Source organism: Lethenteron reissneri, chromosome 51 (genome assembly GCF_015708825.2).
Source record: "Lethenteron reissneri isolate LAM-NWPU_2019-01 chromosome 51, ASM1570882v1, whole genome shotgun sequence".
Lineage (NCBI taxonomy): Eukaryota > Metazoa > Chordata > Hyperoartia > Petromyzontiformes > Petromyzontidae > Lethenteron > Lethenteron reissneri.
In genome coordinates this window covers 10,118,871-10,140,294 of record NC_083829.1, presented here as the reverse complement: position 1 = coordinate 10,140,294, position 21,424 = coordinate 10,118,871, and the positions used below count along the sequence as shown (strand labels likewise).

General features: G+C 49.6%; 1 protein-coding gene across 1 annotated transcript in view; it reads right to left on the bottom strand.

The window, feature by feature from the left end:
* Positions 1–1,227: 1,227 nt before the first annotated feature.
* The window catches only part of LOC133355583 (caM kinase-like vesicle-associated protein), a 73,884-nt gene continuing 53,687 nt past the window's right edge, over positions 1,228–21,424 (bottom strand). The window contains exons 6-10 of the mRNA XM_061572928.1: positions 11,837–11,912; positions 10,753–10,889; positions 6,297–6,375; positions 2,970–3,057; positions 1,228–1,830 (exon numbers count right to left, since the gene is read on the bottom strand). Of these exons, the coding sequence (XP_061428912.1) occupies positions 1,348–1,830; positions 2,970–3,057; positions 6,297–6,375; positions 10,753–10,889; positions 11,837–11,912 (863 nt within the window). The 3' untranslated portion in view covers positions 1,228–1,347. The remainder of the gene's footprint in view (positions 1,831–2,969; positions 3,058–6,296; positions 6,376–10,752; positions 10,890–11,836; positions 11,913–21,424) is intronic.

The window sequence follows — 21,424 nt, the reverse complement described above, 5'->3', positions numbered from 1 at the left end:
TTTTAATTTTTTTACCTACGTGACTTTACCGAGACAACGGCTTCGTCGTGCGATGAACCAGATTTGCGCACGGCCCTGGGAATAAGAATCCACGCGCGGTGGTGAACCCCGCCACCGCGTTGCGCAATCACGGAACGACCCGACGACGGGAGGGGAGAGGGAGGCTTCAGCTGGAGCCGACGGGGAGCGGAAAGTTCACGACGTGACGCAGGGAGCCGCGTCGCCTGGCGTGCGAGGGCGTGACACGTAGCAGAGCCCCGCTGTGTCAATAATGAAGAAGAAGAGGATTACATTTTGACTTAAAATTTTCGTGACTGCGGAGATTCATATTTTTTTCGGTAAAGTCACGTAGATAAAAAATTTTAAAAATGAAATTTAAATAAAAAATGTAAGAAAAAATTTTGAAAATAATTTTAGACGCAATTTTTTTTTTATCTACGTGACTTTACCGAAAGAACCAAGAATAAGAAGATGATTCTGCAACTTGTTTTCCCCACTCCTCTGGGCAATGTTTTGCTCTGGACTTTTCAGCGAGTGGCGGAATGAGGGCACGCGTGCACGTGAAGGAGACGAGATGATGGATACACAAATAAATATGAATGTCGTGGATTATAATAACGATGTTGTAGATACATTGCTGATTATTATGATGTTGCTGTTAACATTGCTGCTGCTGATGATGATGATGATCCAGAAGAGGTAGTGTTCCCAGGAAAGCCTCACTGTGCTGATCTTAATGCCAAGATTTCGTAAAAACAAGAAAACCCACTCGACATGAATGAGGGCCTTTGATGTCCCATTGGGTTCCTGCCTGGTGAAATTAAGTTGATAAAGTGTCAAACACTTCAAATATACAAACTGAAAAGAATCAATTGTTACGTGCAGGATTCAATACATGCTTCACAAGTTTACGAATCAAAGTCAGTTAATTGATTTGATGAATCATTACATCCGTACCAAATATAATCTGAAAATAAAACGCACGGCGTAAAAATGCAATTTCACATTTTCTGTGTGCATATATTTACTTACTCCAAAATATATATTTCTCAAACGTGCGTGGCCTTTTTCAAGAACGCGTGCCACTCTCTCATTTACATTTTAAGTTTTTTTTTTATTCTCCGAGTATTTATTTTCGCATCTCCCACACGCACCCTGTCCTCCGAGCGACAAGCAAAACATCCCAGACGTGACTTCAAACGCCGGTCGGGCTCGCCGCGAAACCAACCAACGAGACATCTCATCCGGCAATCACGGTGAGAAACCCCCCCTCCCTCTCCCACACGACCGCCCCCCCCCCCCATCACCAAAATCACGAAACGACGACAAAACCGACGGCGACTTTCCCTACATCTCGGACCGCAACTCGTTCCCTGCCTCGTCCGCTCCGTCGCCATCGCTCGCGTGAACGCAAATGACGATCGAATTTTCCGGCACAGCCGCAACCGCCGCTTCAGCTTCACCCTCGGCGGGCGCGGCAGCTCGCGGACCGGCCGAGTACGGCGACGGCTGCCCGCCGGGGCGCGACGACAACGCCGCCGCCACCGCCGGGCCCCTCGTCGGCGTCGGCGGGGACGCTCCGTCGGTGGCGCACGGCGGGCCGGCCTCGGAGTGCCGGGGCGAGGGGCGCGCCGAGCCGGGCTGCGGCGAGCGGCCGTTCGGGTCGGGCGCCCCCCCTCCTCCTTCGCCGCCGCCGTCGTCGTCGTCGCCGGCGGTGGCGGCGGCCTCCGTGGCGCCCGGTGGGCCGCCCATCGCCACCGCGGGAGACGGAGGCGCCGAGTGCTGCGTCGTCCGCAGGTGCTTCATCATGGCCGTGACGCGCACCGCCTTCTGTTGGGGGTGGCGCGCGCGGGGCGCAGGGGGAGCGGGGTGGTGGGTAGGTGGGTGAGCGGGGTGGTGGGTGGGTGAGCGGGGTGGTGGGTGGGTGAGCGGGGTGGTGGGTGGGTGAGCGGGGTGGTGGGTGGGTGGGTGAGCGGGGTGGTGGGTGGGTGAGCGGGGTGGTGGGTGGGTGGGTGAAGAGGTGGTGGGTGGGTGGGTGAGCGGGGTGGTGGGTGGGTGGTGGGTGGGTGAGGGGGGTGGTGGGTGGGTGGGTGAAGAGGTGGTGGGTGGGTGAAGAGGTGGTGGGTGGGTGGGTGAGCGGGGTGGTGGGTGGGTGAGGGGAGTGGTGGGTGGGTGGGTGGGTGAGGGGGGTGTTGGGTGGGTGGGTAGGTAGGAGGAGGCCCTCTTTCTACCTACGTGACTTTACCGAAAGAACCAAAGAGTATGGATTCCTGCAGTCACGAAAGCATTAAATCAAGATTGAGGCCCTCTAAGTTTTTTGAGTCGCTTGTGTCTCGTCGTGCCCCAGGCCTGATGATGAGCGTCGTGCCGCAGGCCGTGCCCGGCTCGTCAGCTGCGGCGTCGCCGCTCGTCACAGAGGCTCCGACCACTCGCCGCCGCAAACGGAGTTCGTGTCCCGGGCGTGGTCGACGCTTCCGGAGGTTCACGTTGCGGCAGCGGACGCCTCTAGCGGCGGCCCCTCTCGGGGGCCTCATGCGGGGGCCCCTCTCGGGGGCCTCTAGCGGGGGCCTCTAATGGGGGCCTCTAGCGGTAGCCTCTCTCGGGGGCCTCCAGCAAAAGCCTCTAGCAGCGGCCTCTCTCGGCGGCCTCTCTCGGGGGCCTCCAGCGGGGGCCTATAATTGGGGCCTCTAGCAGGGGCCTTCAACGGATAACTCCAGCGGGGGCCGTCATTGATACTGTGGGTTTAAGCAAGGGACAGCCGGGCTGGATGTACTTGCTGTGAGAAACGAACCCGTGCCTTTAGGAGGAGCCTTGCGTCATTAGCCGCCGCGAGAGAGAGAGAGAGCGAGCGAGTGAGCGAGAAAGCGAGCGAGAGAGTGAGCGAGCGAGTGAGCGAGAAAGTGAGCGAGAGAGTGAGCGAGAGATAGAGCGAGAGAGAGAGAGTGAGTGAGCGCTCGAACGGCACTCACCTTCCACTTGGTCTTCGCGAAGTTCTTCTCGATCTGAGCGCAGACGCCATCCTTGATGTTCTTGTCCGATGCCGCATTTCCGGACACCCTTGAGGGCACACACACACACACAGAGAGAGAGAAAGAGTGAGTGAGTGAGTGAGAGAGTGAGTGAGTGAGTGAGAGAGTGAGTGAGTGCAGCACACTCTTCTTTGCTTCTGGAGGGGCACTGGCGTGTGTGTACGGGTGGGTGTATACAAACACCACTTGCCCTAACGCTATGATACAGGCTACATGGGGGACCTTTGTCTTTGCCTGTGTGGGGGGCGCTGGTGTAACAACAGTTGGTGCGACAAACCTGGCGACCCGAATTCGCTTCCTGCTCAAGGCCGACGCGGGTGATGATAATCAGCCTTAAATGTTTTACTTGGTGCGGTGTGTAAACATCGCCACTAGGGAGACAAAGGTGGCTGAGCGTGGTGCTGGCCACACCACCCCTTCATGTGCCGTTACGGCCTTCATAGGTGCCCGCGAACAGCGCTTGCCCCAACAGTCTGTTGGGGCTACACATGAGATCTTTGTTTTTTGGGTTGCAAGACAGGCAGGTAATACGGACAAAGACGGAGAGAGACATTGAGGCAGAGAAAGGTAGAGTGAGATGAACATCCTGCAAATGCTTCATCCGGCACTCCAAATTCCTCACGCGCACAAAATATTAATTTTGGAACTGTCAAAACATCGCCGGCAGAACTCTCTAAAATGAAAAGCGTCTTGAGACGTGGGGCGAAACAACGTCGTGCTCTTCAGATTAGCACGGTTGGCAATGTACGGTGCAAAAGAGGTTCAACATGCACACACAAACAATAATTATCGCCATTGCGGAGAAGGCAAATAATTGAAATCAATCAAGATGAAAGGAGAGATTGTTTTACTCAACGCATCAGTCGCACAGCCTTCTGGGAATGCATTTTCTCAGCAGCATTGTGGGTTTTTTTCTCTTCTTATTCTTCTTCGAAAATACCAAACTCTTGTATTTAGTGTCTCGTCAGCAGAGCGTTATTGAGCAAAGGTTAGTTGGGTAAAGGAAAGGACACAATTCCACTATTGTCATCGTGTATTTTCATTGTTGATTTCATCAGCAGTCTTCACGTTTTATATATAGATGTATAAATAACAACTGACTTCAAATCCACAGATTTCAAGGTGAGAACAAATGAAACATTGATCCACAATGCTTTGTCTAACCCCTTGAACTGAACACATATTTTACCCGTGGTTTTGTTTGTAGTTTTTCCCTCTCTAAACTCATCGATCTGTCTTCTTTCTCCGAGCCGAACGACGCTGACGCGCCCCCGCTGTGGGCTGCGCGAACGCTAACACGACCGCAGGCATCACTTTGGCTTTGAAGGGCAACATTTCGTGCACACGTGTGCATGGCGCAGAGTGGTGGCGCAGCGGTTAGCACACTGCGATACGACCCCCCCCCACCCCCCGGCTCATGGTTACAAAGGAGGTTTTGAGGACTCGGCTATTGGAAGGTCGGGGAGTTCAAGTCCCATGCGGAAGTCGAACTTACTTATCAATCATCCGTCTGGGGTCAATATAAAATGAGCACCGCTTCAAGCGTTGGACAAGGGCGAGGTGTTAAAATTACCTCGCCTGGTGTGCAGGAGGTCGTGGGTTCGATCCCGACCCTGACGTGTGCTGTATATTTGGAGTTTGCGTCTCTCTCTCTCATCATCATCATGGTGGTGAGATGTTAACTACCTCGTCTGGTATGCAGGAGGTCGTGGGTTCGATCCCGACCCTGCCGCCTGCTGCTGTATATTTGGAGTTTGCGTCTCTCTCTCATCATCATCATCACGGTGGCTAGCAGATGTTAATGACCTCGCCTGGTGTGCAGGAGGTCGTGGGTTCGATCCCGACCGTGATGTTTGCTGTAGATTTGGAGTTTGTATGTCTCTCTCCCCGTGGTCACGTGGATTTTTCTCCGGGTCCTCCGGTTTTTCCCTCCACATTTAGAATCAAAGTGCGTTTAGAGTATTTGGCTGCTATAAATGTCCACGTGACAATAAGCCACTTCATTGAGCTATCATTTTGTGGCCAGGTCGCTTCTGAAAAAGAGCTACGTAGCTCAGTGGGGCCTTACCTGGGAAGAAAATAAAATAGTTTGGTAAATAAATAGTTTAGTTTTACATCAGTGACGGGAAATTAATTAGCTTCGTCTTGAGACCCCACTCGTTACCAATCCATCTTGGTCACAAATCCCTCATGGCTCGACACAGTGCGTGGTGGCCTTCATCCACAAAGTGTACCGATAAGCCAATGTATTGTGTATTATTATGGTAATTATTATTATTATAATAAAGCATATGCGTCGAGCCTATTCCTTCCCACAGCCCTCCCCCTGTACTGTGATTCCAACGAAGCCTGCGGAATGATGAATTACATTTGAGACCATCGCTCGCCCCGTGAATGCATGCAACCCCTGTGCAGCGCCTGCACCCCTGGTGTGTACGTGTGGTGTGTGTGGTTGCGCGTGGTGTGTGTGGTGCGTGTGATGCGTGTGGTGTGTGTGGTGCACGTGGTGCGTGTGGTGCGTGTGCTGCGTGTGTGGTGCGCGTGGCGCGTGTGGTGCGTGTGGAGTCACGGGGGGGGGTCGGGGGCTCTCCTGGGTGTGCTCTGCGGAGAGGAGACGCGAACCCAGGGGTGTTGTATCTGGGACACGACCTGGAAATGGGTGAACGTTTGCTATTTTAACACCGGCGCAAGGGGCGAGAAGGGGGGGAGGTGGGACGGGGGGCCATGGTGTTCACGGATGCATGCGCACCCTCTCGACACTCATTTGGGAGGCGGCGGTGGTAACATTCACAGCAAGAAGGACCCGGGTTTGATTCCTGACTCGGTCTCACTTCTGTGTGGAGTTTGTATGTTCTTCACCTGCTCTGCAGAGTGACAGTGTGAGTGGGCGAGTGTGTGCTTGTGAGAGTATTTGTTCGCGTGTGTGTGTGTGTGGAAGTTGTATATTCTTCCCCTGTTCTACCGACACACACTCACACCGTCAATCTGCTTGCGAATATCTGAACCGGTCCTGGGCCTCCCCTAGGTCGACTCAGCCTCAAACGAGTACCTGGTGCGGTGTGTCAACATCGCCACTCGGCAGACAAATTCGGGCGGGCGTGGTGCTGGCCACCCACCCCCTCGTGCGCCGTGCCGGCCTTCATAGGTGCTGCTCGCTAACAGCACTTGCCCCAACAGTCTGCTAGAGGCTACGGGGTGGGGGGGGGGGGGTATCTTTGTCTTTGTTGTCGCGGCGTCGTCGTTGCTGTGCGAGGACAAGTAACCTACCACGGGTGGGCGATGGCCTCCTGCGCAGTGATGCGCGTGTTCTGGTCCACGTCCATGAGCCTCGTCACCAGCTCCTTGGCTGCACGACACGCACACAGCCGCTCAGAGCCACAATGAGCAGAGCCGCTCAGAGCCACCATACCCACACAGCCGCTCAGAGACACAATGATCACACAGCCGTTCAGAGCCACCATGTCCACACAGCCGGTCAGAGCCACAATGAGCAGAGCCGCTCAGAGCCACCATGCCCACACAGCCGCTCAGAGCCACAATGATCACAGCTGGTCAGAGCCACCATGCCCACACAGCCGCTCAGAGCCACAATGATCACAGCCGCTCAGAGCCACAATGATCACACAGCCAGTCAGAGCCACCATGCCCACACAGCCGCTCAGAGCCACAATGAGCAGAGCCGCTCAGAGCCACCATGCCCACACAGCCGCTCCGAGCCACAATGAGCAAAGCCGCTCAGAGCCACCATGCCCACACAGCCGCTCAGAGCCACAATGAGCAAAGCCGCTCAGAGCCACCATGTCCACACAGCCGCTCAGAGCCACAATGTTCACAGCCGGCCACACAGCACCCAGACGGCTGTACATACACAGGACTGGTGTCAATCCACTGCTGAACTTCAATACACTCACCATGATGATGATGATGATTATCATTATAACGAGAATGCGATTCGTAACGCGCTGCGTGACATTTCGCGGACACAAATGACCGCGACTCTGAAGGGCGGGAGCCAAGCTTGGCGTCGTTCGAAGGCCAGGACCCCAAGAGGTGGGCCCTTTAAGAAAGAGGTGGGCCCTTTAAGAAAGAGGTGGGCCCTTTAAGAAAAAAATTAACCCGTAAAAACAAAGTTTTTCACTATAAATCCTTTATATGCGTGGCGGCTAGAGTCCTCTCGTCCTCTGGCTTGAGATGGCTGCCACCTATGGGTCAGATGATTGCCTGCGACCATTAAGCAATTGGTAATCAAATATAAAAAAAAATTCCTAAAAAGTGTAAAGTTATGGAAAACATTTTTCACGAAAATAAATTGTCACGCACAACGAGTCTGTGTGCAAAATGTCAGCTCGATTGGATCACGGGAAGTGGGTTAAAAAACGACCGAAAGATTTGCATGGTCGTAAGCGCGCAAGTAAGTGAACTTAATATAAAGGATTTAAAAAGAGGGGCTATTGCCATTACATTCAGCGATATACGGGAATTACGATTTACCAGTAACGTTAGTACAAGAAAACATTACGAAGGATTCTGTATGATCTGGTACGAGAGGAGGTCCATGGGGGGTGTGACCCCGTGAGTTACCGCACTGCGCGACACCAACCATAGTCACGCCACTGAGTACACTACCAATGAAATTCACCACAAAGTTACCGTTCACGAATAATTTATTGTACTCGACGGTGAAGCTCGCACGCTTCTTTGTGCGCGACACGAAAGTGGTTCGTGTCCAGGGTAGTAAGTGGGTGGTGGTGGTGGAGGTGGTGGTGGTGGTGGAGGCTGAGAGGTGACGAGAAAGCACAGACGATGACGACGATGACGATGACAGACGATGACTACGACCCTGACTGCGACGTGAGCGCGTTGTGGTGAGGTTGAGGCGACGCAGATCCAGGTGGGCGGTGTCCATCGCAAGGCGGCGAGGTGCTTGCGAAAACTCGTGGAGAGAAGTACATCGTGGGGTGTGCATTACCGTATCGCTCACATGGCAACTTCATCCCTGCGTGGTCCATCAACCCCACCTCTATACTCTGCTGGATTAGTCTCCGCTGTGTGCGGCCATTTTTACCCACCAACGGCTGGGTGAGGGGCCTCCCCCACAACGCTGCTGGTCATCGCCACTACTTGAACATTCCGTTGCTGAAGTAGGAGAGCATGAAAGTAAGTGGCAGCGTAGAATAGCGGTACAACCACGAATGCCGTGGCACTGCCACTGTGCCGCACACGGCGTAGAACGGGGCAGCAGCAGCCACCTCGGGCAGCCTGACCCTGCGTTGAGGTCACTCGTTCTGCTGGACGTCCGCGGAACGACTGGAGATCTGGGGGAAAGTGCTTTGTAGCTTGTCGGAGTCCCCCGGTGTGAATAAATATTCAGATTGTGATCCAGGCACTATCCAGGCGTAAATCTTCTGAGATTCGACAATATTGGACGACTTCCGAGCGATTTGGACATCGGCGGTCAAAACTCAAATGAAACCGAATTCAGGATCAAGGCACTCAAACGAGAAAGTCCTCATCTTGCGAGGTTCGTGGTGGAAATTGCACATTACCAAGGCGGGAGTCAATAAAAAATGTTTTTAAGGAAAACCTTAATTTTACTTCCCAATAATTGGCACTCATTTTTGCTGCCACAATAAGGATTATGATCTCAGCCAACCCACGACTGGGATTTGAATTCGAAACTTTGGAACTGTGAGTTGAATTGCTCTAAAAGTCTCTGAGCACTCTGAACAACCCACGGCATTACCGAAGAAATTGAAAACAGCGGTGCACAGACATAATCAATATTACATTAAATATTAAATCTATATTAAATTAACCTAAATGTAAGAACAGCAGGTCATCGCTGTACAATTTCCATATCGAGTTCCAGAGTGTCCCCGTGTGTAAGACGTTCTTCCCCCCCCCCCTTCCCCCCCATAGCGCAAATTCGCAAGTTACGGGAGTCATCTTCTTGGTTCTTTCGGTAAAGTCACGTAGAATGGAAATAATAAAATAATAAAAATACAAATAATAAAATATTTTATTACATTATTATTTTACTTTATTATGTTTAATTTTTATTTGTGTTTCTATTATTTTATTATTTCCCTTCTACGTGACTTTACCGAAAGAACCAAGAAGATGAATCCCTGCAGTCACGAAAGCTTGAAATCGAAATTTTTACGGGAGTCATCTTGTAGGAAGACACTTCACACGTACACTGCTATGCGCTTCACTCTTACGCGCTCAACAAAAAAAGAAAACGAGTGAAAGAAGATTTTTTTCGAAATGCAGGCAGTCCCCGGGTTACGGAAGGGTTAGGTTCCCGAGAACGATACGTAACCCGAATTTTCCGTATGTCAGAAACTTAACAATTTTCGTGATAGGGTTTTACCCTTTCAACTGGTACAAAAACTGACACCTTTATACAAGGCATCATGTTTGCAATAACCACAACACAAGCAGTCAAAATGCAAACAAAAATAAACAACTTTTAAGAAAAGCTGTCTCGGGTGTGGAACAATCAACTTCAAGGACAGTGCATATCATTATCATCAGAGTTGTTTCTTTTTGTTTGCATTTTGACTGCTTGTGTTGTGGTTATTGCAAACATGATGCCTTGTACAAAGGTGTCAGTTTTTGTACCAGTTGAAAGGGTAAAAACCTATCACTATATTTTGCCACTGCTAAAGGAGGTGTCTCATAGTGAACAATTTTCCTTTCCAAAAATCAAAGATAAATTCCATTTGCCTTACTCTTCGATTTAAGCCCGAACGCGGTTCAAGGCCGCTGCCCACCTTAGGCCTCCTCACCCCGCGGTATTCATCCGCGACCTCGCCGCGCCGCACTACTTGCGCTCACGTAACCGGCGCAAACATTTCCGCGCACTGGACTATTTTTTCGTGGACGCGATTCACGGGGAAGCATTTCCGTAAGGTCGGGTTTGCGTAAGTCGGGTCTTCCGCAATCCGGGGAGACTGTTTGTAACAAATACCTTTCTACGATAGCAATTAAAAGTAACAAAAACTATTTATATTTCTGATGGCATCCCCGCCCCGTCGTCAAGGCTACGCCACCGTAGAAGAAGCAGCGAACGGGAGCAGTTAAGAAGCCCTGAAGGTGCTCCTTATTAAGTAACCTTTGAAAGTATTAACCATTTGAATCTTATTCTTATTATTTGTGATGAAACTCCGGATTTAGCATTTTTTTGTAATGGTAATAATGTTATTATTAAGCATTGCATTGATACGTATTTTGTAAATGCAGCGCTAAAATAACATAGGGAGTGGTGGCGCAGTGGTTAGCGCGCTGCGCTAGGCACCCGAGTTCAATTCCCGCTCACGGCCACCAACACCGGTGACCAACTATCTGAAGCGGTCCTGGGCCTCCCCTAGGTCGACTCAGCCTCGAATGAGTACCTGGGTGCGATGTGCAAACATCGCCTCGAGGGAGACAAAGGCGGCCGGGCGTGGTGCTGGCCACCCACTTCTCCCTCATTTGCCACAGTTCCGGCCTTCATAGGTGCTACTCGCTAACAGCACTTGCCCCTACAGCCTGTGAAGGCTACATGGGGGAGCGGGGAATCTTTGTCTGTGTCAGTGAACGTCGCTTTGTGGAGCTTGGGGGTGCCGTGGATGCCAGAAAAAAAAAAAGAAACTCCGCAGATTTTAACAAAAATACCAAAAAAATTAACTAAACCTCCTTTTGGACCGCCGTGTAAAACCTGCCCACGGAGGTGACTCACCGGCATCGGAGATGTCGTCCCAGTACGGGGAGTCGAACTCGAACTCGGCGCTTAGGATCTTCCGAAAGAGGTTCTTGTCGTGGTTTTCGTAGTCTTCCTCGTCCTGGTCATCGTAGAAGGGTGGGTTCCCCGAGAGTCTGGGGGGTAAGGGAAGGGGGTCGGGGCAAGGGGGGTGGCGTTATCCGACGGGAGGCTTCGCGCACGGCACCGCACATCCACGTGGTTCCAATCACCTTCGTCACGTGACGCGACAGCGCACGTGACATTTGGGGGAGGGGCGAGGACCGGCAAACCGCAGCCAATGAGCGTTGAAGGAGGCAATTTGAGAGATGCGTGTTCGTGACTGCGAACGTAGCAGGTGTCGGATGTCGCCGTTACTTCAACAGCACGGAGCAATCGGTAAGGAGTTCCGTACGACTTGTCAGCAGTCAACTTGCCGGTAGTGAGTAGATGTGTGCGGGGGGTGGGGGAGGTGCAGGTGTGTGCAGGTGTGTGTAGGTGTGTGTAGGGGTGTGTAGGTGTGTGTGTAGGTGTGTGCAGGTGTGTGCAGGTGTGTGTGGGTGTGTAGGTGTGTGTGTAGGTGTGTGTAAGTGTGTGTAGGTGTGTGTAGGTGTGTGTGGGTAGGTGTGTGTGTAGGTATGTGTAGGTATGTGTGGGTGTGTAGGTGTGTGTGTGTAAGTGTGTGTAAGTGTGTGTAGGTGTGTGTAAGTGTGTAGGTGTGTGTGTGTGTAGGTGTGTGTGGGGAGCGATAGTGTAGCGGTTAGCGCGCTGCGCTATGAACCCGGCGACCCGAGTTCAATTCCCGCTCACGGCCAACACCAGTGACGATTATCTGAACCGGTCCCGGGCCTCCCCTAGGTCGACTCAGCCTAAAATGAGTACCTAGTGCGATGTGTAAACATCGCCGCTAGGGAGACAAAGGCGGTCGGGCGTGGTGTTGGCCACCCACCCTTTCATGTGCCGTGTTAGCCTTCATAGGTGCTCGCTAACAGCACTTGCCCCTACAGTCTGTTAAGGCTATACGGGGGATCTTTGTCTTTGTAGGTGTGTGTAGGTGTGTGTAGGTGTGTGTAGGTGTGCTCACAGGATGTAAATGACGACGCCGGTCGCCCACAGGTCCACAGGCCGCCCGTACCGCTGCCTCCCCACCATCTCCGGAGCTGCAGTGGGCAACAGCAGCAACAACAACAACAGCGTCAACAACAGCAACAACAGCAACAATAACAGCGACAACAGTAACAGCGGCAACAACAGAAACAACAGCAACAACAGCAACGACGACAACAACAACAGCGACAACAGCAACAACACCATTGGAACCTCCTTTGCCAGTAGCAAAATATGATAATTGTTTTTTTTACCCTTTTATCTGGCAACACAACTGACACCTTTTGTTACGAGGAGTCATGTTTGCATTGACCACAATACCTGCGGTCGGAATGCGATATTAGGGAGCCACTAAACGGCAAAACTCGTTTCTTCAGAGCCGCTATTTGTGTTTAGCTTGTTTCCCTTCCCCCTGCACCTCCGATCAGCACGGCTGGCTACGTACGGTGTGAAAGAAGTTCAACGTGCACACATACATACAGCAGGAAAGACCTGCTGGCTTCAATGGATCATGGGTTCAATTCCTAAGGTGCCTTTCTCTTGCATGCTATCCCCATCTCTGCCCCCCGGGTTTCTCCGCTTTCCTGCAACAGCTTGAACGAAAAAGAAACATGCCGTGAGACTGGGAATTGGCCAAACATCCCAAATGCTGGAAACCCACTCGCCGTTTTAACCTCATCGGGATCGCTCACAGCGGCAACGTTGCCCCCCCACTGAGAAAAACCTCCACTGGGCCCCTCCTGAAAACGAGTCTTCTATGTACGCGGATTTGTTCGTAGGTCCAACTTTACTGCTGTCGATTCCAAACACGCTGTACGGCATGGACACTAAACACGGGGAATGGCTTTACGAGTTGTATAATCTCCTTTAGACGTAGATGCCACTGGTTATCCATGTTCTGCAGATGTAGATGCCACTGGTTCTTCACGTTCTGCATATGTAGATGCCACTGGTTCTTCACGTTCTGCAGATGTAGATGCCACTGGTTCTTCATGTTCTACAGATGTAGATGCCACTGGTTCTTCGTGTTCTGTAGATGTAGATGCCACTGGTTCTTCATGTTCTGTAGATGTAGATACCACTGGTTCGTCACGTTCTGTAGATGTAGATACCACTGGTTCGTCACGTTCTGCAGATGTAGATGCCACTGGTTCTTCATGTTCTACAGATGTAGATGCCACTGGTTCTTCATGTTCTGCAGATGTAGATGCCACTGGTTCTTCATGTTCTACAGATGTAGATGCCACTGATTCTTCACGTTCTGCAGATGTAGATGCCACTGGTTCTTCACGTTCTGCAGACGTAGATGCCACCACCGCCATCTATTGCACGGCGGTTGAACTTACGACTCTCGGTCCGAGCAGGCAACTGGACATACGGACAGGGTTTGTTCGTATCTTTGAACGTTTGTAAGTCGAATGTTCGTAAGTAGAGGCGTATGTTGAATTTATTTCCCACAGCACATAGCGATCCATGCTAATCGGAGGTTTGAGGCTCAGCGAGGCTTAAGGAATCATAATCCTACAAACTCACAATAACAGTAAATACAGGGCATTAACATCATTATTATTGCTCTCAATTGGAGCCGAGATAAATTGTCCCTTCGAGAAAAAGGAGGTCGTGACATGTATCGCAGCAGCAGGAGACGGGTTTATTTTTTTCCTAGGCTACGTAAAATCACTCGCTCAGAGCGGAGGTCAACTCGAGCATTAAAGGACGGACGTTTGGGGGGAGGAGTAATGCCTGCGTTTCATTTGAGAGGTCAAAGAGCCGGACTTCAACGAAGCAACTACAAAAGATCCTTCTGACCCTTTCGAGTGCAAAAAGTGTTCACGGACGCGATGAGGTGGTCAGAAACTCGCCCGTGCTACTCCAGCGGAGGCGGTGTTAGCAACGCGCTGACACGAACTCTCTCTCTCTCTATCTCTCTCCTGAAGGCCCCCCTCTCTCTTCGCGGCCAGCACGCCTCCATGTTGGCATTCAGTTCCCCGGACACCACGATGTGAGTGACAGTAGAATAGCGGTAACTCTAGTTTGAGACCGGAATGTCGCGACCGGCGTCGTTGTTGCGATGCGGCAGGAAGATGAGGTCCGCGGTGAGCGAGACGTGTGGTGTGCACGGTGGAGGAGGACAGGTCACCGAGACGGCCATTGGAGTGACACCCAGAGGTCAGTGACGAAGGAGATGACCCAAAGCCACACGGTGGTGGTGGTGGTGGTAGCGGCGGTGGTGGTAACCTTCTTCCTTCGTAAGGCTGTTGACGTAGCTGCAGAGCAACAACTACAATCTCACATTCAGGTGGTCAGGCCCAGACCACCGCGTGATGACCAGCGGAGTAGTGTATCGTCGCCTTCGTAGTTGTGGATCGGGCATTGAAGTCGTGCTACGTTGTACGGTCTGTTCTGGATGACCACAGCCGCGCACCGCTGGAGAGCTTTTATTTATATTTTCCACGTGCGCATCAGGTATCCGCGTCTGCTGCCACGGTTTGTGCAGTGGATGCGGTTTAGGGTGGAACCGTGAGCAGCTCCGTGGAAGATCAGAACCCAGCGAGTGGTCACGGGACCGTCAGAGTGGGCCACGGAGAATGGGAATTGAGCCATGCGCAACAAAAGCGTTTTATTTCGATTTAAATCTTTCGTGACTGCAGGGATTCATCTTCTTGGTTCTTTCGGTAAAGTCACGTAGAATGGAAATAATAAAATAATAAAAATAAAACATAATAAAATAATTATCACGACGTTTCGGCCACAACGTAAGCAGCCGTTCTCAGGTGGAGAACCGGTCTGTCGAGAAGACAGAGTCTAACTCTGTCTTCTGACTCTGTCTTCTCGACAGACCTGTTCTCCACCTGAGGACGGTTGCTTGCGTTGTGGCCGAAACGTCGTGAGAATTATTTTATTATGTTTTATTTATATTATTTTATTATTTCCATTCTACGTGACTTTACCGAAAGAACCAAGAAGAAAAAAAGTTTTGCAGATGAAAGTGACGAGCAAAGCTCCGCTGACACCGACGGCCCTCGGCCACGATGACCTCCTGAGAGGCGAGGAGATGATGGTGTTGTCGAGATGAAGTGCAGAAGCCAACTGCGGTGGGCTGGAGAGTCATCGTAGCTCCTGTGACGGAAGCGCAGAGCCAGCCCCGTCGAGGCTTGCCGTTATTTTACATGCGGCTCGAAATTTGTCAAAGTGATAAAAAAAAAACTTTTAGGAATTTAACGACTGATTTGCATTCAAGAGAGAAACACATTGTTTTGGGATTATAATAAAGGTTTAACAGCTTTTAGCTTATTTAAATTTAATGGCCCCATTTTTTTTTTGTTCTGATATATTTAATGCATTAAATGTTTTATGAAAAGATCATAACCGTAACAATTTAAGTTTTCAGGACTCGGCTATTAGAAGGTCGGGGAGTTTAAGTCATCGGTCTGGGGTCAATGTAAAACGAGCACCGCTTGAAGCATTGGACGGGGTGACTTACCCCCCCCCCCCCCAAACCATGGAAATGTGGAATTGCAACAACTGGTTCAGTGCTACTCAACTGAGATGAACATCACAACATTTAGGGGAGCGATGGAGGCGAGATGTTAACTACCTCGCCTGGTGTACAGGAGGTCGTGGGTTCGATCCCGACCCTGACGCCTGCTGCTGTATATTTGGAGTTTGCGTGTCTCTCACCCTGTGGTTGCGTGGATTTTTCTCCGGGTCCTCCGGTTTTTCCCTCCACGTTTAGAATCACCATCACGCTTTTTAGAATATTTGGCTGCTATTAATTTCCACCTGATCATAAGCCACTTCGTTGAGCTATCATTTGTGATCGCCACGTCGCTTCAGTGGGTGTTACCTGGTAAAATAAAAAAATAGTTTTCGTTTTTAATAATATTGCCCACTTGACAATTACCGTGCATTGCATTCAAAGATAATTCACCACGCTTATATTTACATTATTCATTAATCAACATAATATCTCCAACGAGGAAGGGAACATTTTCCCGTAATATCACCTATTAATCGGAACGTAAGAACGTCTCCTTTACAAGGCCACACGTGTTGATATTGACGAACGTGTTGGGTTCGTTATTAACTGTGTCAACGCAGCAGGAGGAGCAGCATCATTTTGTTTTCTCACAGCGCGTTGCGGGCAGCTTTTGCCTTCTGTGCCCACATTGCACGTACGGTGTTCGACATAGTCGCACGGTTGCCCCTTGCTTCTCGTTCGGTGCGATGCTTTATTTTTCGGACCGTCAGACAGCGTTCGCGAGTGGACGGTGCGAAGAGGGAAAGACATGACGCACCATTTGTTCAAGAGAGCAAACGACAAGCGATGATGTTGGGAGAGAGCCCAGGGGATCGGCAGCCTGTGGCTGCAGACCCGCATGCGGGGTGGATCTTCAAGGAACCAAGTTCAAATTCGTGTATTAGGTGTAGCCCTGTGAGCCATTCGGCTCTTGAATCGGGTGCAACCGCAACAAACAAAAAACTAAAACATGAACAAAAACATCTTAAAGTGAATATGTGACTGAGTGCAAACAGAAAATCCAAGAAAAGACGGCAAAATATTGCAGAAAATGCACCGTACACCAACGCTGTGTGCAAAAATCCCAGTGGGATGCAAGTCAAACAACAACAACCACAAGACAACTTAGATTAAGGCCATCAGTCTAACTCCGTACTACAACAAACAAACATGGCCAAAGCAAAACACTTTTCGAAAATCACCAAAAAAAGCCATGAAAGTGATCATAGGAATCGCTGCTTTGTGACCGTTATTGTATCAAGGACTGCCACCGTCTCGTATTGAGGTTTTTTTTTAAGAATAAAAAAAGTATCTTCCTTATTATTTTGGTTGCCGACCCCCTGGGACAGAGGATGTAGATGTCAACGCTTAATAAGATGATGATGATGATATCGTGATGATGCTGCTGCTGCTGACAATGAAGATGCTCGTATAATGATGCTGAACTCTGGCGGGCAACTGTCCCCAAAGCCCCGATGTATGATGACATTTTCCTTCGTCAGACATGGCCTCGCTGGCTTGCGCACATCATGATTTCGCAGACGCATGGACCATTAGGGGCGATCGTTACTGTGCAGCCGGGGACTTTAATGGGCCCAGAAGCGATTCCTATAGGAATCAATAGCAAATTCTTACAAGGTCAGAAATGTGTCTTCCTGACATTTTGCCCAATGGGCTCGCTCACACGCTTGTACAACAAGATAATATGAGGGCATGTGCATGCAGTGTATGTACTGGGGTGTACGTATGTAACGTATGTGCTTGTGAATGTGCGTGCGTGCGTATGTGGGGAGTGGTTGGGGCTACTGCTGCGCTACGAATCCGGCGACCCGGGTTCGATTCTCGTTCACGGACACCAACACCAGTGACGATTATCTGAACCGTTTCTGGGCCTCCCCTAGGTCGACTCGGCCTCAAATGAGTACCCGGTACGATGTGCAAACATCGCCACTGGGGAGACAAAGGCGGCCGGGCGTGGTTCTAGCCACCCACCTCCTCGTGTGCCGTGCCGGCCTTCGTAGGTGCTCGCTACCAGCACTTGCCCCCAGAGTCTGTTAAGGCTACACGGGGGAGTCTTTGTTTGTTTGTACGTATTTCTGTTCGCATTTAGTCTATCGACGTAATTACCTGGCTGCATGTCGCTGTGCGCATCCTTTGCTCACGGTGCAAAGGATGCGGATTTGAATCCTGAACGGGGTTCACTCAAAATCAAAACTAGGCCCGAATTGATCCACCCTTGCAGCGAATCAAGTCATTGGTTCGGATGTGCGGCCACGCATCGATTCTATTTTTTTTCGATTTAAAGCTTTCGTGACTGCAGGGATTCATCTTCTTGGTTCTTTCGGTAAAGTCACGTAGAAGGAAAATAATAAAAATAAAACATCATTAAATAATTCTCACGACGTTTCGGCCACAACGCAAGCAGCCGTCTTCAGGTCTGTCAAGTAGACAGAGTCTGAATGACTGTCTACTTGACAGACCTGTTCTGCACCTGAAGACGACTGCTTGCGTTGTGGAGAACAGGTCTGTCAAGTAGACAGAGTCATTCAGACTCTGTCGACTTGACAGACCTGAAGACGGCTGCTTGCGTTGTGGCCGAAACGTCGTGAGAATTATTTTATCATGTTTTATTTTTATTATTTTATTATTTTCCTTCTACGTGACTTTACCGAAAGAACCAAGAAGACAATTCTGTTTTGTCTCATTTTTACGTTGCCGTTTGCGCTTTGCTTGCATTTTCCTCGTCCCTTGCCTCTTTAAAATGTATCCACCCCATGAGCTCTGCCCGGCGTTGCTGGCTACGCTGCACAGCGAGGCTGGCTGCCTGTAACCCAGCACTGCGGAGGCTGCACAGAGGGTTGGGTGGATTGCCGCACAGACGCTCTGAATCTCCCTTCCCGCGGGCGTCGAGGGGCACCCTCTCGTGCCGTGGCTCACGAGGAGAGGGCAGTAGGGGATCGAGCGTTGCCCTCTCGCACGTGCGTGAGCTTTCTCTGGGCGCCGTCACGGGTGAACGCTCATTAGTTGGCACGCAACAACCTTCGTATGTAGGGCACTGCAGAGCTGGGGGGGAGGGTTGGGGTCGGGAAGGCGGTACGTTAATAAACTAAACTAGAATATTCCTGGTTCTTTCGGTAAAGTCACGTAGAAGGGAAATAATAAAATAATAAAAATAAAACATAATAAAAATATTATTTTATTATGTTTTAAAATAAAACATAATACAATTAAATTCGTATTTTTACAATAAAACATAATAAAATAAAATTATTATTTTATTATGTTTTATTTTTTATTATTTGATTATTTCCCTTCTACGTGACTTTACCGAAAGGACCAAGAATATGAATCCCTGCAAGTCACGTAAGCTTTCAATCGAAATTTAAACTAAAATATTTCATTTTACCAGGTATGGCTCACTGAGCTATGTAGCTCTATTTCAGAAACGACCTGGCCACAAATAATAGCGCAACGAAGTGGCTTATCACGTGGACATGTATAGCGGCCAAATACTCTAAACGCGTGCTGATTGTCAGTGTGGAGGGGAAAACCGGAGGACCCAGAGAAAAATTCACGCGACCACGGGGAGAGAGACACGCAGACTCCACATATACAGCAGCAGGCGTCAGGGTCGGGATCGAATCCACGACCTCCTGCCCGCCAGGTGAGTGTCTCATCAGGTCACCAATGCTGGTGACCTGCCAGATTTGTTTTTTATCGGCAAAGGACCCTCTCCGCTTAGGTGTGAGTCCGAGTTTGATGATGAGAAACCCCTACGAGACGTAGCTCAAGAGAATCTGGCAGATTCAATTTCCTTCTGCCGAGTATTGGGAGCATTGCGCTGTGCTATCCGCAGCCCATCCGTGCATTTTAGCTCGCACATATCCCGAGCAACCAAGAAAAACCCCGAACGCCATCAAGTAGGGACGCGATAATCTTCCATTACCCTTGATGCGCACGCACAAATATTCACGAACATAAAGCAGTGCGCTATTACCCAGAGACTCGTGCTTGAACTTCGAGCACAGCGTGTGCCCGACAGGACGGAAGGGAAGTTATTTAGAGTTTGCAATTAAAAAATAATAGAAACCACGTGCTCGGACATTTAAAAAAAAGTCTTAAAAAAATTAACTCTCGATAAGTTATTGCGCTAAAATATTCTAATAGCAAAAGCGTGTGTCTATTAATTATGCAAATATATCCACGGTGCGTTAAATAATACACTGACGGACTGACATTCTCCAATAACATTTCTATTCAAAGCGCTGAACAACAAAGGGAGATGAACCTTTCAAGGCGCATTGTTGCCACATTACTTAGCGGAGAATTACCGGCTTGTGGAATCTATCGATATTTTGTATGAAATGCAAGAGAGAAGCACTGAAAGTAATGATCTATTTTTCAAAGGAGAGACCCGAGAAACGGCAGCTACAAATCAGTGCTCTTTGTTTTTTTCGGTAAAGTCACGTAGGTTCCACCTGAAGACGGAGGCTTGTGTTGCCTCCGAAACGTGATTTAATGTATTTAAATTTTATACCTACATGACTTTACCGAAAAAAACAAAGAGTATGAATCCTTGCAGTCACGAAAACTTCAAATCTACAAATCAGCGGTTGTCTTCTTTTTGTTTGAACCCCCCCCCCCCCCCAATTGCACAACAGTCGCAACCTTGCCCGAGCCATGCCACGCGATGAAGAAAAATACCCTTCCCAGAATGCCCACTGTCACCAAAGCATCGCGTGTCACAAAATGCCCCCAGAAGAAGATTCCGCAGAGCTAGTTCTGGTGACGTGGTCCAACTTGTTGCAAAAGATTTGAAGCTTTCGTGACTACAAGGATTCATACTCTTAGTTCTTTCGGTAAAGTCACGTAGGTAAGAAAATGAAATTAAAATGAATAGAAATAAAATAATAAAATGACGACGTTTCGGAGGCAACACAAGTCTCCGTCATCAGGTGGGACCGTCACAGCCAGATTTGTATGTTCTCCACCTGTTCTGGATGGGTTCCCTCCAGGTTCTAAAATCTGTTCCTGTAGCGCAAAACACCACGAACAATGTGACTGCTTTTGGTCAAACAGCCCAATCCTGAAACAAATATGCAGCGATTGGCGGTGTAAGTGGTGAGTGCACTTCACTGCAAAACACAGCAACCACGAATCCGATTCAGTGGCGATTATCTGAACCGGTCCTGGGCCTTCCCTAGGTCGACTCAGCCTTAAATGAGTACCTGGTATGGTGTGTAAAAAAAACATCGCCACTTCCTGGCAAGACTATGGGGGGGGGGGGTGTTAGGATGAGAGATGTTCGTCTTGTCATTTCGTTTGCAGATCTCAGGAGCCTTACATGCTAATGATAATTTTATTCAAACAAACCTCGCCGTATGAAAGGCCATGTCTGCAGGCTTTGTGGGCCCTATTTTTACCGGCACTCCCTCAGAGGGGCTGTCTCTGTTCGACTGCCCTTGTTCCACTACGCGTTACATTCGAGCCGTGTTCTGTCTAGCGCAGCGGTCGGGAACCTTTTTGACTGGGAGAGCCATAAAAGCCAAATATTTCTAAATATATTTCATTGACAGCCATATGGTATTTTTAACGTATAATAAATTAAATATGTCTTACTTTTAATGCGACTTCTGGTCACGGGACCCGTGACCCGAGAAATTTTATCTTCAAAACTAATTTCTGTTTACTTTAAAATGACACAGTAGTATTAAGCAATATCACAAGTATTTTATTTTTATTTTATTATTATTATTTTTTTCAACTCAAAATTGTCTGGGAGCCATATGCCGTCACCGGACGAGCCATATATGGCTCGCGAGCCATAGGTTCCCGACCGCTGGTCTAGCGGGAGCAGGGATGGTGGAGGTATGTGTGTGTGTGGGGGGGAGGGGTAATGCTTTATTCCCCTCACTGCTAATGCTGCAGGAAAATGGCAATCTCGGCCACGGCTCTTTTCAGATTGTGTTTTTGCCCCACTTATTTCGAATGAGAAAAGCACAAAAGGTTCCAACGCCGGCGTTCTGCAGCCCATTTGTGACTTGT